The sequence below is a fragment of the Ruditapes philippinarum genome, unplaced genomic scaffold (genome assembly GCF_026571515.1).
Source record: "Ruditapes philippinarum isolate M1 unplaced genomic scaffold, ASM2657151v2 ctg4600_1_1_1_1, whole genome shotgun sequence".
Taxonomy (NCBI): Eukaryota; Metazoa; Mollusca; class Bivalvia; order Venerida; family Veneridae; genus Ruditapes; species Ruditapes philippinarum.
The window spans coordinates 39,984-67,816 of NW_026855049.1; the positions used below are offsets into that span (position 1 = coordinate 39,984).

At 33.2% G+C, this 27,833-nt stretch overlaps 1 protein-coding gene and 1 long non-coding RNA gene across 3 annotated transcripts; both read right to left on the bottom strand.

Moving 5' to 3' along the window:
* Positions 1-1,966: 1,966 nt before the first annotated feature.
* On the bottom strand, positions 1,967-22,305 carry LOC132741969 (thrombospondin-1-like). Of its 2 annotated transcripts, none has more exons than XM_060730244.1 (10): positions 22,201-22,305; positions 21,258-21,299; positions 20,052-20,131; positions 19,339-19,407; positions 16,629-16,743; positions 13,183-13,305; positions 12,706-12,876; positions 12,255-12,425; positions 11,782-11,946; positions 1,967-3,661 (listed from the first exon to the last, which is right to left on the bottom strand). In XM_060730244.1, exons 1-10 carry the CDS (start codon positions 22,229-22,231, stop codon positions 3,261-3,263), a joined length of 1,368 nt encoding a protein of 455 aa, XP_060586227.1. In that variant the 5' UTR covers positions 22,232-22,305; the 3' UTR covers positions 1,967-3,260. The 2 variants fall into 2 exon arrangements, with proteins under 2 accessions (XP_060586227.1, XP_060586228.1); XM_060730245.1 differs by lacking the exon at positions 1,967-3,661 and adding an exon at positions 7,784-8,959.
* On the bottom strand, positions 13,448-16,203 carry LOC132741968 (uncharacterized). The gene is made up of 3 exons (XR_009627369.1): positions 15,679-16,203; positions 14,562-14,677; positions 13,448-14,341 (listed from the first exon to the last, which is right to left on the bottom strand). It is a non-coding gene; the product is annotated as an uncharacterized LOC132741968 (long non-coding RNA).
* Positions 22,306-27,833: the final 5,528 nt, after the last annotated feature.

Here is a 27,833-nt window from a genome sequence, read left to right on the forward strand (position 1 = left end):
TTAAACCACTTTTCTTTTCAAACCAACAGCAGGATATTAACCAAACTTCTCGGGAATAATCCTTAGGGAGTCACCTATCAAAGTTGATTTCCCCTTAATTTTTCAGGTATATGTGAGACAAAAGTAAGATGTTTCTGTCAGCTAACAAAAGCTAAAAAAACGCCGAAATATTAAGGGGAAATCACTGCGTAAGGATTGTCAAATGACAGGCGCATTATTTCTCGGAGAAGAAAAAATCGTTCCCGATTGGTCGAAGATTTCTAATATTGTGTTATTCTTTACAGATAAACATGCTTATATTAAGCTCCATGATTATTTACATCAGAGTTTAACAACAGGTTTACCGTGAAATTAAGGAGGAAAACAAACCCTAATTTAGAATAATGTGGTTTTCTTCAGGCTTGAACCTTCACCGGGGTCGAGGAGTTACACGCTCGGTAAGTAAGCGAGAGGTCTCGAGTTCAAATCCCAAAGTTGAGGCAACTTTTTTTTAATTAATTAAGCCAAATAAATATTGAATTGAATATCAATGTTGCAATAAGCCTTATAGCCAATTTACTACAGTTATAACACCGGACACAAAATTGTTGGCACTATACAAAAACGAATTGGTTTATAATCTTTCTGACATTCTGAGACCAAAACAAATTAGCGCCTTCTGTGCGTTAATGTTTAGAAATGTTGTTGTGCGCACTTTGTGTAAAGTTCTCTATGTAAATGTCCAATTGTTAAGCTAGCAAATATCTGAGTTTTAGGCGAAATTTACATCAGTTTCGGGAAGGCACACTTGTAGTGTTTAGCGTTTCTTTCTTTTTATTATTATTATTATTTCTTTTTTTTTTTTTTTGAGATCTGAATTTCTTGTTTTGTTGATTTGTTGAAATTGGTTGAATTTAATTGTGGTGATCTTAATTGATCATGGTTGATTCGTTGTAATTAATTGTTTTGGTTGTTGCATTATACATGTTTTTGGTTGTTGAGTTATATATCTGTTTGGTAAGAAATATTTGGTTAATATTGGTTGAATGTTTGGAGTGATTTTGTGTCAATCATCTTAAATCATTTTAGTGATTAGTCTGTCCATGCTATCTGCCTAACGCCCTTTCCTGTTTTTGTTTGGGGTCCTCCTGGGCTCTTTGTCGTTGGTTTTTGTCGCTGGGTAATGTGGGGGTTGAGTTCATTGAGCAACGCCTTTCCTTGTTGATCTTGTTTATCATATTTTATATTGTATCTTCGAGTTGAAAATAATTCATTTTGTTTCTTTTTGTATTGTTTTATTGTTTTAATTGATCATTTGTTGTTAAGAGCTTGGGCTCGCCAGGTGTCTACCATTGTTTCGTATAAAAGACGTATACGTGAAAAGATATTTCGTATAAACGGTCAATAAATGATGTGTGTTTGTTTGTGGTGTAAATAATGATAAGAGTTTGTTGTATTATGAATATATGGATTTGAGAAAGTAAAAGATAAAAATACCTTTCAAAAACAGTGTTAATGAAACAATTAATGCTAGTTTTCAAACTCAGAATATTTCAATTTTAAATCCAAGTTTTAGTTTCATATCTTAATCCTTCTTTAGATAAAATGACATCAAGGAGAGAAAATGACATCAAGGCAGTCATTCTCATGACAAAAACATAGTAATTTGATACATTTATTTGTCCTCCCTTTCCAAAATGATAATATAAATGTTACTTTTCTTTATTTCTTTATTTTAATGCATATATGTTTACATCATCGCCATGGTTTCATTTTAATGTGCTTTTACTATTTTGGTATGTTATTGTTTTCTCACATAGCAGGTTTGGCCTTGAGTAATCATAATCTTCGAATTTGACTTTTTCTAAAATTAGCTGGATGTATTATATCCAAACATGGACCAAACAACCCTTTATAAAATACCCTTCAAGAAGATCAAAATAAAACTTGAACTTTAAATGATCTTGACATTTATTTCAAGTTATAAAATTGTGCTAAATTTAACCAATGCTTTGTTATAAATGAACATATTTAGACAAAACAGCACGTTACATTGTAAAACCGTCATGTTCATAAATTCATTACATTCAACATAAAATTACATTGATCGTCAATAATTCAATAATGTCCTTACAGGCAATTACTCAAAAAGCATTTGAGGTATCAATTTAACACTTCGATGGTGGATATAAAGAGCAGCGCTCAAGAACTCTATATGTTTATACTTCATATGTTCGTTCAGAGTATAACTTTCATTCAATATGATATTTTAACATGAAACTACATAATATCCTATTGCCACGGTCTCGCATGGGGTATCTTATTCAGGACAGTGTCTTTTCAAGTTTTAACGATAACTATCTAAAGTTTTCTTTTTATCTTCCTCGTATATTATTCCTTAAATGAGAACACAGTTCTGCACTTATATTTAAACGTATATTTAATACACTACCCCTTATAATGAAGGGGTTGCTGGTTGGATCCGCAGCGAGGCATAAATTTAGCGTAACAAATGGCCATGTATGTCTGATTCATAAATCATCATTAATTAGTAGATGGTCAATTGCAGAGAAATAAGTAATGTCAGGAATACCAGTTAGGTATACCTACAGCAGAGATATGACCAAAAATGCATCAAAATTGACGTGAAAACCAACAAATACTCTTGACTTTAAGATCATTTCTCGTTCAGAATAATTTCTAAAAAGACATTGAAAATGTCCAATTTTATCTTGTATTGGTATTATCTTTTTTTTTCAAATTTCAGCTTTACAATTGAATAATTATAACAGAAAAATACATTGTAGATTCAATACTTTTCCCCATAAAAATAAAACTCACAAGAAGTAACACATACTGATACGAGTCTAATGTTCGAAACAATGTTAAATTAGGTTGGACATTATCCTACTCGCGCTTACGTCTATATATTATCCGCCTTTATTCTATTTTGTTGCAATAAAAACAAAAGATAATTATAAAATATCTTCTACAACCTATAATATCATGTATGATTATGGTGCGACGTTTATTTATTGTACACAACAGTGGATAATAATAATTTATACTGTTCTTGCTAAAATGTAAATAAAAATAGAAGAAGAAAAACATTCAAGAATTGCATGTGTTATTTCAAAAATAAACATATTTATAAATGAAGTCTAGATATAAAAAATGAAATTAAACATTTTAATCTGATTTGTACATTATATAATTCAATGTTTTATGCATGAAATTTAATACTGTTTTATAGGCTTAATAATGAAAGTACTTGAATACTCTTAGCTTCGAATCAAAATACCAGAAAATGAATTCATGTGGCTTTCATTTTCAAGCATTTTAGTCCCACTGTCTGCGCTGCTACATCTTACCCAAACCCTGTCTCCCTTTTTAAGGTAAACAAATACTTTTGATGTGTTGCAGACGTATGTATTTGCCTCATAAAAATGAGACGCAGAATAATATGAGTTGTTAATCATGATATTAATATACATATTTTTACTTAGGGTAAGAAAGCAAAACTGGTAACTAAAAGAATAAGATCCATCCACCGGTGCTGTAAAATATCCAGTTGTATTGCTGTATGCTCCGCCCACGTTGACAAGGTTTGTTGTAAAGATGAATCTCTCACCATTGCTTACACTGTATGTGCTAAGGGCATGTGCGAGAAACACCACAGAGGCTGCAAGCAAATGCAAACATATGACGTTCTTTTAACTGTTCATTTAAAAAAAAAACATCTTCATATAAATTTTTAAGTACATAAAATTTGATTGTAGAAAATATAGACATTATTTTCCTTCATACTGTTTTATTTCATTGATATACATTTTTGTACGTGTATATGTTTATAAAATGATTTGTTCCTTAATATGTGACACCTTGGAAAAAATATTTTAGAGTCTTTCCAAGTGACATAGATACATTTGTATGTACATGTACCTTTCCTGTTCAGCAACTTAGAAAGATAGAGTATATCACAGGTGCACCAGATATTAAAATATACATTCGCTTGGAATGTTTTACTTATTAAGCAATATTATACTCTAGGTCAGGACTGTTATTTAATTTGTTTTATCTTATTTTATTTATTTTTATATCAGGTTCAGTAAACTATTAGACTGTTTTTGTGTGTTTATTCTTTTTGTTTTCACTTGCCTCTTTCGAAATACTTTTCATAAAAGTATTATATTTTGTTGATTATGAAAGAAACAGTTTGCGAAAATATTGAAATTCAGACATGTGAACATTATCAATTAGTCATGCCGCTGATATGTTTATAGTTATTTACTCGTCTGAGACTTTTATTCAGCTGCAGATCACATCACGTCTATGAAATTATGACTATTATGATGAATTTAATGTAGACCAATTTATGTAAAATTCTTTTACTGGTTTCCAAGCAAATTGCACCAAATAAAATAAAACTATGTTTATTGACAAATTACGAGTATAATACTTTCAAAGAACAATATTTGGTGCATAGGCATTAAAACTCGAATTCACCATGTGTGGCTTATTTTTAATTGTAACTATAAACAACAGGAAAAAAACTTTGAAACATATAACTATGCTATTTTAAATGCTGTGTTACATAGAAAACAAAAGCCTCTCTGATTTGACGAAAAAACAAACTATACGTACTGAACGAAAGTGATTAAGGGCCGAAAAATGTTCGGGCCGGAAATTGCTAGGAAATCAGTATCTAAATATATATATTTAACTTTTTTGGCAGCCAGCCTGGCATTAATCTAAATTGAATTGAATTGGTTGAATCGATCATCTTGTAATTGAAAATACCTTTTCATTGGTGGATTTAATAATTTCTGGTTTAAAGATTGTATTTTCATTGGTTAATTATTGAACGCATTGTGGATAGTGGTTCTTTTAATGATAATATATACAAAAATGGTCGAGACAGACAGAGAGAAAAGATGTACCATGGAAGAAAAACAGTACTTTTAAGCAGATATGCCAGAAATAGCTTTGCAGTATACAACAACACTATAACAACCAAGCTATAGTTGTGTTTGATGGCTATTCATCCTCTCAAAGTCTAAAGAATGTTACACATATGAGAAGGACAAAAGGCAAAACAGGGACTATTATAATACGGCATTATTCAACCTTGATACAACGTTCAAATCAGATAAGGAGAAATTTCTCAATAACATAGAAAACAAGCAAAATTTTATTACTCTCCTCGTTAATTTTCTGAGAGATAACAATGTGACTGCAAAACAAGCAGAAAATGACGCTGATACTTTGATAGTTAGCACTGCTATTGAGGAAGCTGCATCACAGGATACTGTTGTTGTTGGAGAGGTTACTGACGTGCTTGTCTTGTTGTGCCACCATGCAGACAATTCAAAACATGATCTGTTCTATAAATCAGATATAAGACGAACACATCAGACAAAGAAAGTATGGGATATAAAGAAAACGAAGAATGTCATTGGACCTGAATAGTGAAACATGCTTCCATTCATCCACGCGTTCACAGGTTGTGATACAACTTCTAGGATATATGGTTTAAGCAAAGAAGCAGTACTGAAGCTTTTCAGAACCAGTTCCGAATTTAGACGTGTTATTGAGATATTCAATGAAGCGGAGCCAGATAAAAACGAGATTTCAACTCGTGGTGAGCAGGCATTGATTCTTCTCAACAATGGTATTTCTTTAGAAGGGCTTGATATCCTGAAGTTCCGTAAGTTTACACAAAAGGTATGCACAAGCAAAACATCCGTCCAGGTAGAGACATTACCACCGACTTCGGCTGCATTTTTGTATCACACACTGCGTACATATCTTCAGACTCAGGCTTGGAAACAATGAACTGAATCCTGTAGACTGGGGATGGGAAGTAACTAACAACAAACTATATCCAATAAGACACATCTTCTGCCAGGTCCGGAACCTCTACTCAAAGTTGTACGATGTAATTGTAGACAGAACTGTGATTCAAAACGGTGTACGTGTAGGAAACATTGATTAGATTGTTCACAAGGTTGTGGGGCCTGTCGGTGGACCTACTCGAACTCTTCCGCCCTTAATGAGAATGACGATGATGTGTCTGAAAACTGAATAACTGTGATGTATTAGTATTCATTTGCATTGTAAGAGGATTAAGAACATTGTTAGAAATATTTAACTCATATGTACGTTGTAATGGATAACCGTATACACATCAGTTTTGGTTAACTTGTGTTTTTATTTAACAACCAAACTTGTATTTTCTTGTATACTGTATAAATACAGTATAATATTTGTATGAGACTGTATTTCTATAAAGCTCAAGTAAAACAAAAATGTGGTGTGCTTATATTATTGTTTTATGTTATTTAATTGCATTCTTGTAATTTATAAGCATACAAGTGCTTATTTAATATATTTATTTTGTAGCTGTAGTTGAAATATTTAAGTCTCACTTATAATGATAAATCTACTCATATGTATGTTATAATGCTATCGTATTTCATAACGAATCAATTTCGTTACATACCTACCAAATCCTGGTTTTGTAAAAATAATAGTTTCTGTATTGACCACGTTCATTTATAGTCCATATACCTTGTGTAATAGCCTATTGACAAACAAAATGTAACTAATTTGAATTGTAGCTTTAATTTTAGCGACCAAAATTATCTATATAATTAACAGTTAATGCAGATATATATGTATATGAATTTCATTTGATATAAAATCAAAATGAAGCTTTAAAAATAAATTGAACTTTGAAATCAATTGGGAACAAGTCTTAAAGATATATATTTTGTGTACAATAGAGATTTGAATAATTTATGTCATTTTGTATTTTTATTATTGTAATATTTCTTTTTGAAATAGGTGGAGTAAATTATCAACCGTTTTGTCATGAATGTAGTAAAATGGTTGAAAAGTGGTTTCTTTATTGTTTATTATTACTTTCAAAGAATAACACTAAGATACATCAACTGAATGATATGTTTCAATGAGTATCTTAAAAGTAAAAACTTGAGAATGTGTTGTCTTTGCTGAAAAAGTGGGTGGGGTAATATTTTACCCCCGACATATGACAAATATGATCTAAATATAGAAAACATGGCCAAGTTTATGAAACCACAAGTTTCTACAAACATGTTTTGTCTTCAATGGCTCAAAAACAATAAAACGAACAATTTTAGCGGAAAAACATAGAAAAATTAAACAAGCTCAATTCAGTCTAATTCTAGCAAAAGTTTAAGGCATGTTTTATTTCAAATATTTGAGTGTTTTCCGCCAAAGCAAAACAGTTTAAACCCTTATCGCGTTATTCTACACAAATAAAAATACTTAAAAACATGCAAATAAATTCTTTTGCATTTTTTTTTCTACCTTTGGCCATTTTCGGGCTAGCATGACTGGACTAAATTTAGAGTTTAAGGCGATGGTGCCGCAGTTTACTGGGAACATGTATAGATGCTTCTAAAACCGGTTGGAATAGTTGGTGTAAATATGAATAAAAAACTGATTTAAAAAATTGACTTTGTGAGTTTGTGCTTGACATATTATAACCTTATACAGAATTCACAAAACAGGATAAAATTGATTGTTTTCATTGCTGTATGAAACACTGACCTATATAGATAAATTGCCCTAGCGACCATGTCTATCAAAAGTCATTAGTGACCAATAATATTTAGGGGGACCACTTTTACCAATAACGTCTTCTGCAAACACAAGTGTCAACAATCAAAGCACATTTCCGAGTCATTTTTTTCAAATTTCAATAGTTATTAAGAAAAGTGGAGAAGTATAAACTAGTGGAACAATAAAGAAAGCAAAGAACTTGAATGAACTTTATTCAGTTTGAAAATTTACATATACATGTAAATTTAATTTCAAATCTAAAAGTGAAATTTCTACATCAACAGTATCTATTACTGTGCAACAGTTAAACACGTTATTTAATATAAATAACTGAAATTTATGCTTGCCAATATTTTTATAAAAATCTAATATCTAAAAGATAAAAAATTGAATAGTTGTATACATATTTATTTGTCACTCACTCACTCACTCACTCACTCACTCACTCACTCACTCACTCACTAACCAACTTACTCACTCACTCACCCGCTCACTCACTTACACGAATGTTTTAAACAAATAATTATATATTACATGTTTTAACAGGTAAGTGTTGGCAGATTTGTCAGATAATAATTGGAAATCACAAGGGATATGTCTGAAGTCTTCCGCATTATTATACACATTATTTTCGGATAATTATCCTACTAACATTAAAGTTCATATAAGCAGATAATCATTTTTTATCTGGGAAGTGAATTTGAAAGTTTAATAGATGTTCGTCGTTGAACTGTTAAAAGACACTTTTCAGATATCGTTTATTTACCTCATTCACACGAAAACTAAGAAATATAAATAACCTGATAATTGAGTGTTTGACTGTTGGCAGAAAAATGCCACTCTAGATCATGGTTAAAACAGACAAGACGAGGATTAGTATTAGGAAGTACTTTAGTAATAATGCCCATTGATTGGCCTTTAAATATCATGACGACATGGGAATCATTGACACAAAACTGAAATGCCGTTAATTCACTCAGCTAGGTATGGGTTAAAGCGCCAGAAAAGAATGTCCTCGCATTTTGACTCTCAGATGTTATTGTTGCACTTCCTCCTATGCAAGTTATCCAAACGCGTTCACCTTTGCGTAAGTATGCATCGATGTCCGTTGATTTACAAACGTCTGAATAACCATCATAAAATTCAACAATTGAGTATACCCTACTTTCAACCATAAACTTTAAATAAATATGCTGCCCATTCGTATGACAAATATTAATGCTGAATGAATATGACCCATTAAATGGGGCAGTGAACTTTCCAGTAGAACTGCTATATGCTCCTCCTTCGTTAAACAGAACAGTAGGAAATACTAGATCCTGACCAGATCGTGGTGTTGTATCTGTGACACCATGAGCAAGGAAGACAATAACTGCAATCAGAGAAGAGCTAGCCAAATAATAAGGAAAGAGATTATCATTTTACAGATCAACATAATTAACTTAAGTTTGAAATATTTCAACAACACAAATACTGGTAGTAAAGATACAAATTTTGTAAACCAAGATGAACCATCATTAAAATGGTAAAGTATGGTTTCTGTTATATTATCTACCATACAAAATCACAGAGAATGAATTATTGCTATTTTCTTGTCATAAAAAGCCATAATATTCTGTCTGACTGGGATGTGACACGGACAGATAACGGACTTATTCATGATAACGCTTCCACCAGCAGAAATAGTACAATAAACTGTTCAGACTTTAGTTGTATATGGAAGGAACATTCTTGTTAGATTTTACTTTCTAAAAAAATGTTATATTGATGGTCCTCTATTCTCATAGAAAAATGCTTGCCGATAAACTCTGTGTCTGATGAAGGAAACACTTCATATTATGCACACTTTCAATACTTCTACCACTACATTATAACAAGGGGCAAAACCTTGCAACATAAATTATATTTTATGTTGCTAGAAGAAATCAGAAAGATGTGAAACCATTGATTCCATCCTTATTCTGGTAACCTGACTCTCAAACAGAACGGTAGATCAGTTTAACATTTCCTTGATTTTCCGATAATAATAATAATAAGGGTATCAATAACAATAAAGTCCTTAAGACAGTTTGGCCAATGACAGGACTAACTTGGTACTTAGGTCAGCATCTGTATTTCACAAGCAAGCAACATTTATATGTATTTCCACGGCTTTAACATCAGCGTGGCAAAATTCATTTTAATTACATAATTTATTTTTAATATCCATTTCAAAGTTGCTAAAATGATTAAGAAATATGATTAACCTGAATATTGTTTTTTAATATTGTCCATGAGCAAATCATGTACACGTCTGATAATGATAGATATCTCACATCAACATTTTTATATGTTTCTCTTAATGCTCTGTGTCAAGTAGTGTAACATTCTGAACGAAATGTGTAATTAACGAAGGCATATATCCTTTTAGTACGTATGTATTATATTTTTTCTAAATATCGGTTCAGGTATATCGCTGTGATACAAGCAAACGCATATAATTATAATAAATATTGCACACTTGTTTAAATTACATTGAAGTACAAGTATTATGCTTACTTTCTGTTTCCAATCCTATTTATTTTTCATGAAATAACATTACATGTATTTATTAATATTTTCAGGTCATATTGTATTTTACGTAATAATATTTCATATCATTACATGAACATTAGAAATCCAATAATAAGATATATTAACATGAAATTTTTACATGGTAATACAGAAAACAAATAGTTTATTGCAACAAATAGAGTATGAACCCCACTCAGTAAATTTTAGGTAAATACTCGTAGTTGCGTAGCGATACCTTGTACATTTATATTATGGACTTTATATTAATACATTAATACATGGCGTTTCATTCTCGTTTCGTCAAGGAATAGATTATCCATTTATATTTTTCTTCCCAACCTATTAAATATGGTCTTATGTAAGTTAAAATCAAAGAAAATGTGTGCAACAATGAAAGAACCGTGTAATGCTGAGGTTCATTGATTGCATGTAATCCATTTACTTTAATGTAGCAAGGAGCAAGTTGTTTTTTTTTTCGAATATTGTTCGACTGATTTTAAAAAAAATTGCAATGGTTCATTTGAAGAATAAAATCTGAAATAGAGATACACAAAAACTGCAAAGAAAAAAGTACATACAAATTTAAACTCGTAGAATCATTTTAACAATGTTTATTATGGATATTAAAAACACGGTAGAGGATCACGTGACTTTTACGGTAACGCGTACTGACAATATTGCGGCCTTAACACCTCGATTCATTCACATGTGTTTTAAGGTAGTTCTCTATCATATCCCTTTTCACGGTGTTCTGTTAGGGCGAGCGCGGTTTCGCTCTGTCGTCCTAAGGGCGAAATCGCGAAAAACAAGATACCTTGAAGCGAAAACACGATGCTATAAAGGGAAAAACACGATAAGAGATCGCGAAAACACGATGCGAAAAATATCGCGTCATCGCGCTATTAATATCGTGTTTTCGCTTTTTCGCCCTTGATCTCCCATAGTGTTTTCGCGTTTTCGCCTTCGCAGTCAGTAAGGCGAAAACGAGAACACGCAATATCAATGGCGCGAAACCGTGATATTTTTGGCATCGTGTTCTGGCAATCTCATATCGTGTTTTCCCGTTTTCGCTCTCTCAACCGCGAAGGCGAAAGCGCGAAAAGACGATGTTTTTATATCGCATGTTTAATATGCATGTTTCTATCCGTTTTGGCTCAAATTAAAAGACAAAATATCAATTTTTTTGTAAAATTTAAATCAGAATGGAAACTAGTTCAAATTTTTGTTAAAATAACACATAATGACACTAAACAGGCAAATGTATGCTTGTATTCTGATTCTTGGATGGGGTAAATTATCATGTTTTGGTTCTCAGCAGCTGATTTTGTCACTTTCTAGTAGAATTCTCACCCAATTTAACATTCATGTCTGGCAACTAAGCATGAAATGTGCTTATTTTAGCCTGTTTTTAGGTACAAGCAACAAAAATTCTCTTTTCCGTGTATATGCAGCAACAGGTCCCGTATGTAAGTAAAAGGGATATGATAAAGAATTGCACAAAAACACATGGGAAAGGGGTTATGGAGGCCGCAATAATATCAGTACGCGTTACCATAAAAGTCACATGATTCCCTACCGTGAATTTATTGAAGTTTGTTCGACATTTTTAATCTTATTTCATTCTTTTTAATTTCTTCTTACCACATTCTTGTTTGTTGCAGTCTTCAACCTCTGAAACTTCCCCAATGCAATATTGCCCATGAAGAGATGGCACAGGATTTGTACACTTCCTTAATCTGGACCGCAAACCTCCATCACACGTCACGGAGCAAGATGTCCACGCTCCCCAGGTAGACCATCCTCCGTCTGTCCATTAAAAACAGTTGTGTTTCAGAAAATCGGTATTTATGTAATTTAAAGTAAAATAAGTAGTAAAAGATGAAAATATCATTATACGACCGATGCTGTAAGCCAATACAGTAAGGTATTGGTTCTTCGTTAACGGTAATACGTTGAACACATCTCCGAAAGATCTGTTTTTATTTTTCTAGTACATTTCGTTGAAGATAGTTTAATGACATTGAACGCTGGAATAGTCTAGAATGTCTTTCTGAAATAAGATACTCTTCCGGCCACTATTAACAATGCATTACAATTAATTTGCGTATACTTACTTGCACATGGACCTTGCACACATATTTTGTCTTCAAGTGGATCTCCAAAGCAATGATCTCCAAAGCGTGAAGGATAGGGATTTGTGCAGTTACGAACCCTTCTCTGAATTCCTACATCGCATGTTACTGAGCATGCGCCCCAATTTTCCCACCCTGTCCATCCACCGTGAACTAAAAGAAACAGGACATAGTTAAAACTTTTGAACTGACATGGTTTTAATCTAATAGCAATAATGTCAAAAAAGCTTAGATAACAAGATTACGGCTTGCTCAACTGTTTTAAATAGCTAGATTTAAGACCAACGAATCACGATATGATAATTCTGTTATCAGTTCAAAGTCTATGGTTAAAAAAGAAAAATAATTTTTGTCTCAAAAAACAAAGATAACCTGCCACTGTCTTGCCATCATATGAAATTAAATCTATTTATGATCACATTTAATCACTTACTTGGACATGGCTGTAATAAACATGTTTTTGTATCGGTTTTGTTCCCAACACAGTCAAGGCCATTGTGTGCCGGCGGAGGGTTGGTACATGTTCTTTTTCTTGTCTGCAGCCCTTTCTCGCAGGTTACGTCACAACCAGACCATTGCGACCATTCTGCCCAGTTTCCATCCACTTTAGATAAGAAAATAACACATTTAAGTCCAAAACATTTTATAACTTGCATGTCTTTTTTTTATTTATTTGATTTTATACATTGAAAAAGATATCCAACGTTTTGGTCACAGATCCAGTGTTCGAAGTACAAAAAGTAGCTTATTTTTTAAAGCTAAGAATAAATTTTATTAATTCATATTTTATACTTGTATTGAAGATATTAGTGTCTGCATCTGACAGTTTAGGTAAAATATTAAGAAATGAACACTTAGATAGCCTTAACATAACAAATGGAATTTCCTTACATGAAAATGTAAGCTTTACCTAATGTGCATAGGCCGCAGAATTTTGGACATACATTTTTCGAATGCTGAATATCTTTGCATATGTTGAACATAGCATTTAAGTAAGCACAATCTACTTTCACATCGTCCATACACGTTGTAGCTGAAATAAAACTATAATAATTAAAGATAATGACCGACTCTGAATTATCTGAACTAATTCAAAGTACTAGTAAATGAAAATAATATGCACTTCGTCTAGCATTTGATCGTTGATTAGTATACGACATTGATATGTCATATATACCCAGCAAACAAAAGACGTTGTACCAACGTTGTACTGACGTTAGACCCTGACGTTGGGTAAACGTTGGCAGAAGGTTGGATTTGAAAGTTTTTTAGACGTCAGAATCCGACGTCTATACAACGTCATAAAATGACCCTTATCCAACCTTATCTGACCATAATCCAACCTTTTCTGACCATTATCTGACCATAATCCAACCTTTTCTGACCATAATCCAACCTTTTCTGACCATTATCCAACCTTTTCTGACCATTATCTGACCATAATCCAACCTTATCTGACCATGATTTAACCTCATTTCAAACTTTTTGGAATATGATTTTTTTCATTTTAAGTTCATAAGTAAGGTAAACAAATAAGCATTCTTATAATTTTAACAATTTATTTGCAATACGAATCACATGTACAAATCAATAAATGCGGTACTATAACATATGTAACATTAACATAATGTATTATGAAACTATTAAACTTGACAGTATGTACGTAAATAACGCTTCATATATTAAATAATCATGTTTTAGATATACAAAATTCTTCATAAACATTAACACTGACATTTTTTATGGTTAACATTCATGCATGCTTTTCTTATATCACCAAGTCTTATTTCCGACTGAACCGATCAACCTGAGGTTGGGATTTTCCGATCATCTATCCAACTCACTGATTGTATATTTTTCTTTGTACTTTTTATCTGAATGTTAAATGAACAATACAATATATTGTGAATATTTTGATATTACTACAAATAGCAATGTTCATATATCTTAATTAGCATTCTTCTTTCGTCCACCTACACTATGGCAATCTGGGGCATACTTTAAAGTTTAAGCATATCATAGTCTGAACCTTTACCGTCTCCAAACTGAGATATCATCATTCACACTATCTGAAATTTAAAAATAAATTAAATAATCACTTACAATTGCAAGAAATAAATCACTTTTACATATTACAAATAAATGAAATTCTGACAAAACTCTCCAACTACTTTAACAAAAGAGGCTTATTTTTTTACTTTAGTTTAAACCATGTAGTTTCATGTACCTATATATCATTTGATTTTGATAAAAATGGCTTCATGATCAATGTAATATTTTGAATTATACCTGTCACAAAATCTTGTGTGTTTTTCTTCTTCTTTCCCTTTTAATAATTTCATCTTCCTCCTCTGAACTTTCGACAGTTGTTGAATTATCATAATTTTCACAATCTCTGATATTCACTGAAAGACAAAACAATATTATGATTATCAAAGCACGTTTACGAAAAAAAACCTGATAAAATGTTCAATTAAATATTTTCATTAAGTATGACCTGAAAATTTAGTAAGAAATTACGATTTTTGCCTGCGCAAAATTTAATATGAAATGATATTTTTTTATATTTATCATAATTTCTATAAATGCTACAACATCAAAGAAATTCACATGTTACTGTCATTTTTATAGATATAATCTCTGCCCAGCATGATCCGATCTGCTAAGAGTATAAAGGACAGACTGGCTGAGGGTACAAACGTTTTATGATATGAGCATATAACTTGTTTCACTATATTTGATAAGCAGGCTAATTAACAAACTATTATTTTTATTGATTTATAACCTTGATAATGTGTTTACTGACTGATACTATGTTGTCTTATTACATTAATGAAAAGATAAGTAGTCGAAAACAATGTGGTTTCAGATATATCTTACCAAAGATGTATCATTTACATAAAATGCCAATAATCATTATCATAATATAAGAAACATGTGGTATGCTCATGGGCAAAATACTTCAATTTTACAACCTGTAGTTAAACAACTACACAGACATCAAAATCAAACTGTGCTTGAGACCCTACAGTTATCTGATACATGTGTAAATGAATGGCCCCTCATATAAGGGAAATTCATGTTGATAAGAAATAAGAGGAAATTTTATATGCCAGCATTTGAATAATAGAGTCTAATTAACGTACTGCATTTAACCTTTTATTGATATATTTTATGCAAAAAAATAATTATGCAATGGCGATATAGTGTGGGAAAAATAATCCGATAATATAAATTGTTCTAAAGCAAATAATAAAGTGCTCTAACGAGGAAACGAAAATATTTATCTCGCGAAATCATGTGACTTTAAGTTTTACCAATCAAACTTTACAATGATCAATTAACCGCCGAATCCATGCAAACATGCGGTAAATAAGCATTAAAACAATATATAACGTTTGCCTACCTTTTTCTATTTGTTTGGAATATACAAGGTTGTCTGTCAACCGGTCGTTTTTGTCCGCCAATACAATTGAATTTCAAATCCGATAAGACTCCAATTCGAATTTACTAGATTATTTACCACTATAAAATGTAGCCCACAAAAATGATTACAACTTCATTGTTAATTATTTAAACACTTCTTTGACTAATTTGAGGAGATAAGTTATTAATAAAAAGAAATAGAGCAAATATATATTATACTGATCTGCGGCTACCCGTTTACCGAGCGCCACCTATCGAATATCGTACGGTAGCCACCCACGTGACATTGTTGTTGTTTTGATTAGGCAAATAAATTTATAATGTTCCCTTTCTAAAGAAACTTAAAATTCTCACTGTTTATGATAATATTTATATATATTGGTTTTATAAATTAAATTTACCAATTGTCAGATTACCGACCAAAATCCGACGTCGAGTCGACGTCAAAATGATACGTTTGTTAGACGTCGGGGTTTCAACGTTGGTTTGACGTTGTGTGAAGGTCGCCGACGTCGCGACCAATTTTCAACGTTGATCCAACGTTGTGTCAACGTCGGGTGTTTGCTGGGTACAGTTTCAAGTGCATATTCTCAATTTGCAACATTGTTCATAGTTTGAATTAAGGATGCGTGTATAAAATTCTCTGTTAGGTTTCAGGGAAGAAAATGCAACGTGAGTTGCAATTATAAAATAATATATATATCATAAAAACGAAGCATTTTTTCAGTTAGTATGTGTTTAATTGCCCGTGCGTGTGTGTATTCCTTTGTTTTGTTGTCTTTATCTTATTTAGGGGATTATTTCTCCTGTTTGCAGAACCACACTTTCCATATGCCGACCAAGCCATATCAAGGGAATTTACATAAATTAAGATGAAGAAAGTTGAATTTTTACTCTATTAGATAAGTTATATCTAGAAAACAAACATACGTTTAAAGTGGATACATAGTTGATTGTTACACCTCGCTGTACTGCAGCATTCATGGCAACTCGTTTCTCGTTCACTAACGTCTCGACCAACAATTCCTGATTGAATACCGCATTGCTAAATGTAAAACATTATATGATTTTAACATTCTGATTTATGCTAAAAGTATTTCATCATAGCATTTATTGTTAGAACTATGAGTCTAAAGTTTTTTGTTTGTTTTGGGTTTTACGTCACATCGACACAGTATAGGTCATATCGCGACGTTCCAGCTTTACTGGTGGAGGAAGACCTCAGGTGCCTTCCGTGCATTATTTCAGGCACGAACGGGCACCTGAGTAGAACCACCGACGTTCCGTAAGCTAGCTGGATAGCTTCCTCACATGAAAGAATCGAAAGTCCCTGTCGGGATTCGAACCCACAGCGGTGAGGGGCAAGTGGTTTGAAGTCAACATGAGTCTAAAGAATCAATTTTATGGTTTGCTATTTCCATTACATACCTTCAAATAAGTCGAACAATTCATTGTGGCATTCAAAAGTCTTTAACTTGAATACTTCCTTTATTCTTGTTCAAGCAAATGCGCGGTATATACATGTACATAGATCAACCAAAAATGCATTTGATCACGTACTTTGTATGCTGAATATTATTTATTCGGGCGTTCAAACTAAACAAGTGTTGCAATCTATCAGCTAAAATGTAATATTTTAATTGAATTATATATATTTGTCTGTTAATAATGATAAAGAACTACTAAAATGCAATAAGATAACGGCAGACAGTATAAAATGGAAGGTAATGCGAATGTCATTTGAGGCAAGACTTTAACTCTTGTAAACTAGCCGTGTTTTATTACTCACACTTTATGAAACGTCAAACTATCTGTAAGATTACTGTTATCTAAAGGCCCTGTCACACTAGACTGCACTTTTACTGCGTTAGCTTGGAGTTGTTAAATTTAACAAAGCGCCGCAAGATCACAAGAAATATCTGATATTTTTGATGACATTGAGACTTCACGGCGTCTTCACGGCGATCATGCCTTCGCTACGGAGCTTCCACGGCGTTATAACGCGTTCCAACGGCGTTTTGATTGGCGATTGTCTGCGTTCGGACTGCGCTTCTACTGCGTTCTTTGCGCTTCCACTGCGCTTTCACGGAGCTTACACGGAGCTCTCACGGCGTTCACACTGTGTATATGTCGTGTTTCATATAACAGATATCACTGATTCTTAATAGTCGTGTACCTGCTGCAACTACATGCAAGCTAGCAATATTCCAGCTTGCCGTTCTTCATCCACTGTTAAAAGGACATTTACTTGCAAACACGTTTTATATATATACAGTGGCAACCCTCTATTAGGACTTCCAAAAGGACTAGACTAAAGTCACAGTGATCTTCATTGTTGATGGTCTTAATAATGGCTATAATTATCAAGGCATATATATTTCATGACCACTCTATTTGAACTTTTATGTGTAAACATGTTTTTTTTTAAATTACATGATAACCTTCAAAATAAATTTGCAGAAAATGACAAAATGACATTGAACCACTCTGAAGTTTATTTTCTCACCTTTATAGAATTTACTAATCACAACAGTTGCAACACCTGTTTCATCAAGTGTCATGCTTTAGAGAATTCAAGCAGATGAATAACAATATACTTGTGATCTGAATCTGTATTGACTGGAATACCAGTGGCCTCAATAGTGGGGTTAGATAAATAAAACAATGAATTGGAACTGGAACTGGTGGTCTTAAAAGTTGATATGTAGAGTGGTCTTAAATGTGGACCATGCTACCATTAACATAAACAATAGGAAATCTCGTTCTTTTGAAAATAGATCTAAATAGAGGGGTGATATTAATTCCGGAGTGGTCTTTCAGGGATTCTACTGTACTGTATTCTGCAATATCAGATGAAAGCAGTAGAATCGCCTTGAAAGCGCAGTGGTCGTCGTGACAGTGTCGTAAAGTCGTTGTAAGAGCTTTTGAGAAAAAATACAGCTCCGTACAATCGCCGTTCACACGCAGTATAGGCGCGATAGCTAGAGACGCCGCACAATCTCCGTACAAGCGCCATGACTAACAAAGGCGTTCATTCGGCGCTCGTTCTGCGCTTTCACGGCGCTCCTGTTGCGTTGTAGGAGATGTTATTGAGTTGATACGGCGTCCTTACAGCGATCCTACTGCGCTCTTATCAGAACGCCGAGTGACGGCGTTTGTTTTGAGCATGCTCAAAATGCGCGCCGTCGGTCAGCGTTCTATGAGATGCCACTGCGATGCTGCGGCGATACTACGGCGATGTTTGCGATCTTACTGCGCTCATCTCGGCGTTCTGAAATTTCTTTGGACGCCGCGAGAACGCCGTCCTAGTGTGACAGGGGTTTAACACAAAGTGATTTTACATATCAAATAAGATTGCTCAGTGCTATGCGGTTCAAAGTACTGTTAGCTATTTCTTATACCATACAGCACTTTACTAGATCATAATAGTGGTCAACGTGAAACTAATCATATTGTTTAATTAACAAATTCTATACTAAACCGTTTTGAAAACTGTTCGTGTTGCCGTTTTATAAAACATTCCTCTCGATTACACGCCGCTAAATTTTAGCGATTGTCGCTGTCTTTTTTTATTTGACGGACCGCGTGAATCTCAGTACGAGTCAGATCAGATTGTTGATTGTATAGGTAGTTAACTTACGTCGTTATTAGTGCATCCCATTGTGAACTTTGTGTCTTGTCCAGATGTAAAGGAGTTTGCATAACATGACTACAACCAACAGAGATATTTGTATGTAAATATAACAGCATAAAATTTGTATTATATATTCATAACATTCGATCCATAAATGTGTATTATATATTCATAACATTCGATCCATTCTTATTTTTTGTTACACATGAAATTATCTAAGAATTGAGAATTTAAATAGCGTAAATATTCTCAAAGCCTTGGTTCTCTCAGATATAAGTTTGAGTACAAAGAAGTACCTGTTCGTGTTATAAATTGTGTAAAAAAAAGCTGTATGTAAAAATAAAATGTAAAGATCTAAGACATAAAGGGATTTCGCTGTGAAAATTTGACAGTTCGATAGTTCGGGACTGGAAATAATTTTGAGATTTAATATGTACCATTTACTTGGTCTGGACCAAAAGCGTGTGTGCAAAGGTTCATTCTTTTTTTTCAAGAGTAGTATTCTTATTGTGAAAAATGACACAAAATGACAAGCGTTGAAACGCGTTTGAATAAATTTGATTTAGTCCTATGGATACTTTTCAGTTTTCTTCTTCACATTTTATGTTAACTTTTAACTGTCCCAGTTATTCTTTGTAAGAAATTCAAATTTTGTGTTTAAGGGAATTTGGACCTCGCTGAAGGAAATGATCATTTGTAAACAGATGATGATAAAGTACCTGTCCAGTTCGACACTGAGTAGTTGAGATACAGCTGTTGACCGATGACACACCCGAACAGGAGTAACATTCCAGACAATCTGATTTACACAAAAAGACTTAATAAGCCTGATCCGCAGGTTAAGGGCAAGGTTAATAATATATTGACGTTCCAAAGATAGATTCTGAAATATGTTTGTTCTGGGTCCGAACATCGCTTCTTTGTCCATACACAAAATAGCACAATTTATCATCGCGTAGTACAATTTGTTGGACTAAGGGCAGGGGCGGTCGGTTTTGACCAGTTTCTTTACGGTAGCCAATTTTGAAAATTACCAAAGAGTTGAATTTTCCTTGAGAATATTTAAAACATGGCATACCTGTATCACATATTGATAATGTTCTTATAATCTGAACAAAATATTTCTTTGGCCATTGAATATGTTATCTTTGGATGTTTTGACGGCTTATTTGAAACAGTTTTTATATATTTTGGATATATTTTTTGATCAATGTTTATTAATTCAGAGTGACCCGCTCTTAACAACTATTCGTTTTAAGTTTATTCTGACCAAAATAATGGTTCTTTAAGTTCACTTAAGAGTAATATGCCACTCAATATTAAAAGTCAATAAGTACGGATTGATGAATGAGATGCTGTATCGTTTTAATTAATTTTGATAATTTGATAAAATTTACATCTGTAATACGTTATAAATCGTATATGTTAATAAATAAGTGATTTGATATTGGCCTTGTTATTTGTCCGAGGGCGGTCGTATTAGCCCAGGACAATTTTATTAAATAACTACATGTACTTAAAATATTTCACATTTAATCCTCGGATATTTTTCTTATTTTAATTCTAACATATTTTGATTATAACAAAGAACAACTGTAAAAATAACTACATTTAATCAGTTTGTTTGGAAAACCTACATTTTGTATATTGTTTATGCAACCTGTCGGCGTCTACACAGACCGATTAAAAACAAAATGGCTGCCATTTCCCAGTTTCTTGCAGAAATCTTTATCATTTTTTTTGGCCCTGCTTTATTAGCCAATCAAAATACTTCAAATGCGGGCTTTATATATCGAGCCAAAAAAGTGATATAGATATCGGCATTGTTTAATTTGTTTTAAGACAGGCCAACGTGTTATTGAACATGACAGGTGCTTTTTATAGGACTACAAACGTATGGTTATTTAATAAAACGAAATACAAACCGACTGTGCCAAGTGCTCCCAGAACGACAATGATAGGTATATCTAAAACAAAAAACAAAACGTGAAAGCTTGATGAATTAGGTATTATAAGAAGCAACTTTCTTTGTTGTTTTACACAATTACCCAGTTTAAAAATAAATAGCTTGGTTGACTACTTCATTACCATATATTTCTAATTGTGTGTGTTTTTTTTTGCATATCCTTATATTGTATTTATAATACCTTGAGAAGAAATAAAGTTTTCTGTCTGTCTGTCTGTCTGTCTGACTGACTGACTGACTGACTGACTTGATCTTAATGATTATTAACAAATTGAATAGATCTCGACTGTGCAATGCACTGTTAATTTGTATTTATTTTACTTCATTATTCATTTTTTTCTTTTTAAATACATTAATTAAATCATAATGAAAAATATAAAAGATGAAGAGCGGAACAACTTTATAGCAATACACATGCCATCAGAATATGATATGTCTTTGAAAAAAAATGTATTTACAAGAACTTTCAGAAATAAAAGGGTAAAGTATTGAGGAAAATATGTATTGTCTTTTCACTGTCATTCATAAGATGGCACAAAAGTATAGATTTTATATAGTGTGTTAGTTATAATACTTAATATCATTTTTGTCTCTCAAAAATGTTTATTTACGTAAAATTATTCAAAGTATAGTGTGTAAGATATAATTCTTTATTCTTAATATTAAATCTTTTTTTTTTCTCTCAAAAATGTGTATTTTTCGTAAAATAATTTAAAAAGTATAGATTTTAATGCGTAAGATATAATACTTGTCATATATTTGTTTTCTCTCAAGAAATGTTTATTTTCGTAAAATAGTAAAATAAGATCATATGTTGAAATAATAAATAATTAAAATCAGAGCATCCCGGTAAAAAGAAGTATAATTCTTGAATACTTAAGAAAATTTATCAAAGCACTTACATGATAAAATCATTTTGTTACAATTTTTCATGTCTGTCAAAGTCTTCTATCCATCACGCAAGTAGAAATAATGCACTTGGTGATTTTTGCTTACATATATTTAGAATATTGTTCTACATTGATAAGACCATGTAACAAGAGGGTCGTTCAGACCATGTAACAAGAGGGTCGTTCAAATTTTATTACAAGAATGTTAGAAAACTTGAACAACCTTTTGTAAACTATTCTAATACTCCTGCCTTTTTTGTAGCGTGCAAAAAACGAAGGTATCGTACACAATTATATGTCAGTATATTTCACGTCAAAAGTTTATAAAAAAAATTACTATGCTGATAGTCTGCTAATCTCTGCATTTTCTTTCCAAATAAACTTTATATATTTTTGTGGTAATTTTATATATACAGTCAAACCTGTGAAAAAAAACATCGAAAGGAAAGACCATACATGTAGTTTATAGACAAGTGTTGTATTTTTATCATTGAAGATTTGTTAAATAGTGGTCTCTATATGCAAGGTGGTCTTTATTCCGAGGTGTTATAACACAGGTTTAATTGTATTCAAAAACAGGAAAGTTATCTGGAATTAATTAATGTGTCCGTTCGTCCTTTATAAAACTCCCTTTAGAATGTAGTGCAAACTAAGAGCACAATGCAACCATCATTGCATTGGGAAGATACATTTCGGTACACTAGCGCATTCGTCGACTTCGAACATTATGATGCGGAACAAAATGAATTTAAAAATATCTGCAAAATGAAACGAAAACAATGCGAAAAGGAAAGACGCGAAAACCTTATTGCGAGTATGGTAACGATCCAAAACAATTCTGGGAAACACTGAGAAGGGCAAACCCGATAATAAAGAGTGTTACGAATTATATAAACGGGGACGAATGGGTTTTCTTATTTTCGCAATTTATATACAACACAAGATACAAGATAGCGCTGATATATTAAGGACTTCAATCCCACCACCAATCAATAATCTTGTTGAGGAGAGAGATGCGAGTTACTTAAATACTCCAATTACAAAAGTGGAAATTATGTTAAGCATTTCTTCATTAAAGTCTAAAAGCGCTCCTAGAGTAGATGGCATATGTTGCGAAATGTTTAAAAGCACTGCCAATATAGTGGCAGAACATTTGGTTGGCTTAGTCAATGAAATTTTCGATAGTGGACATTTTCCTCATTCATGGAGCGAATACATAATTTCACCAATTCACAAAAAAGGATCACTGTACGACCCTAATAATTATCGCGCTATAGCCCTTTCAAAATTGCATAAGCAAGATACCTGTACATATTTTGTCAAAAAGACTAAATACATGGTGTGACGTTAATGACGTTATTGATGAATCACAGGCAGGATTTCGAAAAGGGTATTCAACTATTGACAATTTGTTTTATCTACAGTCTATTATCCAAAAGCATCTATCAATAAAAAGGGGTAGAATCTACGTGTTTTACGTATATTTCCGTAAAACTTTCGACAGCTGCCCACATCATTTGTTATTGTCTTGTTTACGAAGATATGGAATGAATGGTAAATTTATGACTATCTTTCAATCCATATACGAAAAACATAAATATTGTGTTTAAGTGAATTCTGTCCCAGGTGAAGGTAACTCGCAACAGAATGGCGGGATCACTGACTTCTTTAATAGTAACATTTGAACCAAACAGGGCTGATCTACGTCTCTGAAAATATTTGCAATGTACGTCTATGATCTTGTAAAATATATGAGATCCGGTTCTACTCATGGAATATTTATATCCAAAGATACAGGCCAGCTGTACGCTCTTCTTTTTGCCGATGACGTTTCAACATTTGCAGATACAGCTATAAACTTACAAAGACATATAAATACCATAGAAACGTTTTGCAATAATAGTGGACTACAATTAAACACCGATAAATCTAAAGTCATGGTTTTTCGAAACGGTGGCCCATTGCGTAACCACGAACGCTGGTACTTTAATGGTATCAAATTAGAAGTGGTATCATACTATAAATATTTGGGACTATATTTCATTCCTATATTGTGTTGGTCTCTCACGCGAACAACTCTTGCCAAACAAGCTTTTAAAGCAGTGTTTTGCATTCTGAGTCAGCAACGATACTTTGGACCCTTTAACCCTAAAGACGCTTTTAAATTATTTGACACGATAGTCCGACCGATTTTGCGTCATGGTGCAGAAATTTGGGGTTATCAGTATTCAGCCATTATTGAGAACGTGCACACAGACTTTTGCAGACGTATTTGTGGTCTAAACCAGAATGTAGCTAACTTTTTCCCGCTCCGCGAATGTGGCAGGGCTCCAATTTCAGTACATTATATAACCAAATGTGTTAAATACTGGACTAAACTATTACAAATGCCAAATGAGCGTTATCCAAAACAATGTTATTTAATGTTACGCAGACTAGACGAGGCTGATAAGAAAACATGGGTTACCTGTACGAGTATTAAGGATGCTTTGTTTGAATATGGGTTCGGATATGCGTGGATTGCTCAAGAAATTGGAATCATACAAACTTTATGGCATTACTGGTTGATAGAGTCATCGATCGAGCTACGCTAAATATCCTCTCGCAAGAACAAAACTCTCCCAAAGCCAATTAATATAAGCACTTTAAATCACATCTAGATACAGAGAGATATCTGTCAATACATCTGCCATTTAAACTGAAAAGACAATTGGCGAATTGCCGATTGATCTGGTCACAATTTAATGATTGAAAAAAGAAGCCACCAAAATATTGATCGACAATTTATATATTGTCCATTTTGTCTAAATAACCAAGCTCATTATGTTGAGGATGAGTATCATATGTTGCTTGTATGTAAATTATATGATGAACTGAGAACACAATGTTTTATTCAAACTTGGTTTAACTGTGAACCAAACATGAACTTATTTTATTCAATAATGTCATGTGACGATGAATTGGGCATTTTCGCTCTTGCAAACTATATATACAAAGCTTTGGAAACTAGAAATATGTTCATTAAAAATGTTGGAACATCCTAATTTAACTAATAGGAACCGATCATATGAACTAGATGATGTTAAATGCATAACAAAATTATAAAGTGAACAGTATTTAAAGAACACGAATAAGTTGTTCCTTTGCCGTGCTTTAAAACACATACTTAAATTCAGCATTGTTAATGTTGATAATAATACTCATTTTACTCACTTATTCGCACATAATTACTGCTTATGTATTGATCACGAATAATATTTGTATATGAATTATATATTGTTGATGCATCATTTATATTGTAAATAATGAATTACTAAAAAAAATGTACAATATTATGTGTATCGTGGGCCGGAGGCCTTTAAATACAAATAAAACGTATGTTATGTTATACACTTATAACTTGAATAAACAATATCTTTTTATCAACTTTCAAAGAAATTTACAATTCCAAAGTTTTTAAGTGGCAAAATTCTTACCCGATGAGTTATTTGATTCGATCAACATGATCTAGTATCATTGCTAACCAGATATTGTTTGGAAATTATTATAATCAATAAAAATCGTTACCGATTTCTTATCTAGGAACTGATGCCGCGTATTTTCAGGACAGTTTTTTTTGCCTGGTTTTTACGTCGCATCTCATATGGCCCAGAGAAAGACCTCATGTGTCCCATCGGTGCATTATTTCGGGAACCAGCAGAACCATCGACGTTCCATAAGCTAGCTGACCAGAATGCCTTTTCACATGAAAAAATACAAAGTTCATTGGGGCTTCGAACATGCAGTGTTAAGGGGTAAATGATTTAAGCGAATGGTCAACGACCTTAACCATTTGGCCACGGTCGCCCCCACCCCCGTTTTTGTTATAAAAATTATATTATTGTATTTTGTTATTTTTACTGTGTGATAATGCCTAAATGAATCACTGCTTACTTGTATGGTCGTATTAGATTACAGCATTATTTGAATGTGATATTACTCAGATCAATACGACTTGTAAATTAACCCTAAGTATTCCTTCGTTTGCTTTTATTTTACAAACCATGTGGACAAAACAGACCGAATATATCTTATAAATTTGTGCACCGAACAACATGACACACATGAATTGTAGTTCTAATTGAATTGTTTCCTGTAATATTTACTTAAAGACACATTATGCCTTCAGAAATTCTTTTTAGTTTTATTTCTCAAAAGCTTTTTAAGTGCTTGTTGTTTTGTTTTTATAGTATCCAAATAGCAACTCATTTGGAAATTACACGAAGCATCTTTTTTACCTGTTGCTTTTTTGCAATTAGTACAGTTATAGTGAACGAGTATTTTGTTTGGAAGTCAAAATACTACTTTGTTAACATTTTTTACTTTTATGTCATATTGTGTCACATTTATTGCTACTTTCTTCAGGTAACAGGCATCTAACATTCTCTAAAAAAAAATTAAACATTATAAAATTTTTATGTTTGCCATTTCTAATGCCTAGGTCACAAATAAAACGGGCGCCGTCCGATTAAACGATTTTTATAAAATCGGCAGATTTTTTGATGTCGTGGACGCAGGGCGATTTTAAATCTGATACCTTGCGTGGTCACGAATGAAACAATCGTCGGTCGATTTTTGCCGAGTGGATTTTACAGAAAGAATTGAACGGATCAGGCGGTCGCCGCCCGATGTCCGTACGGCGCCTGTGCGATTTAAAAGTGAAGCGGACGGTTGCCGCGCGGGTGCCGGGCGACAATGACTTTACATTTAATGACATCCTAGATAAATCAGCCAGTTGTAATTATGCCAGCAAAGAAGCCAGCTGCCAATCCCAAGGGGAAGGCCAATGAGTTGGTCCGTGTTGTTGACAACGAGTCACCAACGGCCAGTATCGAGGGCGTAGAAGGCGAAAATCAATCAGACATTCGCATGGACATTGAAGAAAAAATTCATGTTTACTAGTATTCAAAAGAAATTCACAAATATATTTTTGAGGCAATTTCAACTTTTTCAAGCTGAAACTACAACAAACACAAACAGCCCGGTCGCCGGATGACAAAACGATGACCGCCCGGTGCCTGTACATGAATCGTCCGGGTTCCGGGCGATAATCGTTTGACTACTTAGCTCTATTCAGGCACCTGGCGGTCGAAAAAATCATCGCCCGGTCGCCGCCCGGCGACCGAGCGATGTCCGCTCGATGATATTTATACTTAGTGACCCCAAAAATTATCGTCCGGCCGCCGTCAGCTTTTAAGTATTACTTAAAACTCTAAGGCGCCCGCCCGGTGAGCAAAATTTTCAGCTGCTGCCGTCCGATAGTCACTGCCGCCGGACGGACACCGGCCGATATTGCGATTTTTTGGAGAAACAGACGCCGCCCAGCGGCATTTTCTTATTTGTGACCTAGGCTTAAAGAAGTAAAATTGTATTTGTTTGTGAGGCATAATGTGTCTTTAACAACAATCATCTATGACGCAACTAAATCAGCTATCAGCTTTTCTTCATTTAGTTTGTTTCAGATAGATCTGATAACGTCATTGTCCTAGATATTTGGAAAGAGAGTTGTAAGGGTCTTCACGACTTCACCATATACACATTAGATAACGTTACAAATTTGGAATTCTACGAAAAAGCTTTGAATGTAGGTCAGAACAAGCATGTTT

Coding starts and splice junctions, on each gene's coding strand:
- LOC132741969 (XM_060730244.1), bottom strand. CDS start 22,231: ATGAAAAATTGTAACAAAATGATTTTATCAT. Junction 13,306..16,628: donor ACTATGTATCCACTTTAAAC/GTATGTTTGTTT, acceptor GTTTTATTTCAG/CTACAACGTGTATGGACGAT. Junction 11,947..12,254: donor TGTGCAAGGTCCATGTGCAA/GTAAGTATACGC, acceptor TTTAATGGACAG/ACGGAGGATGGTCTACCTGG.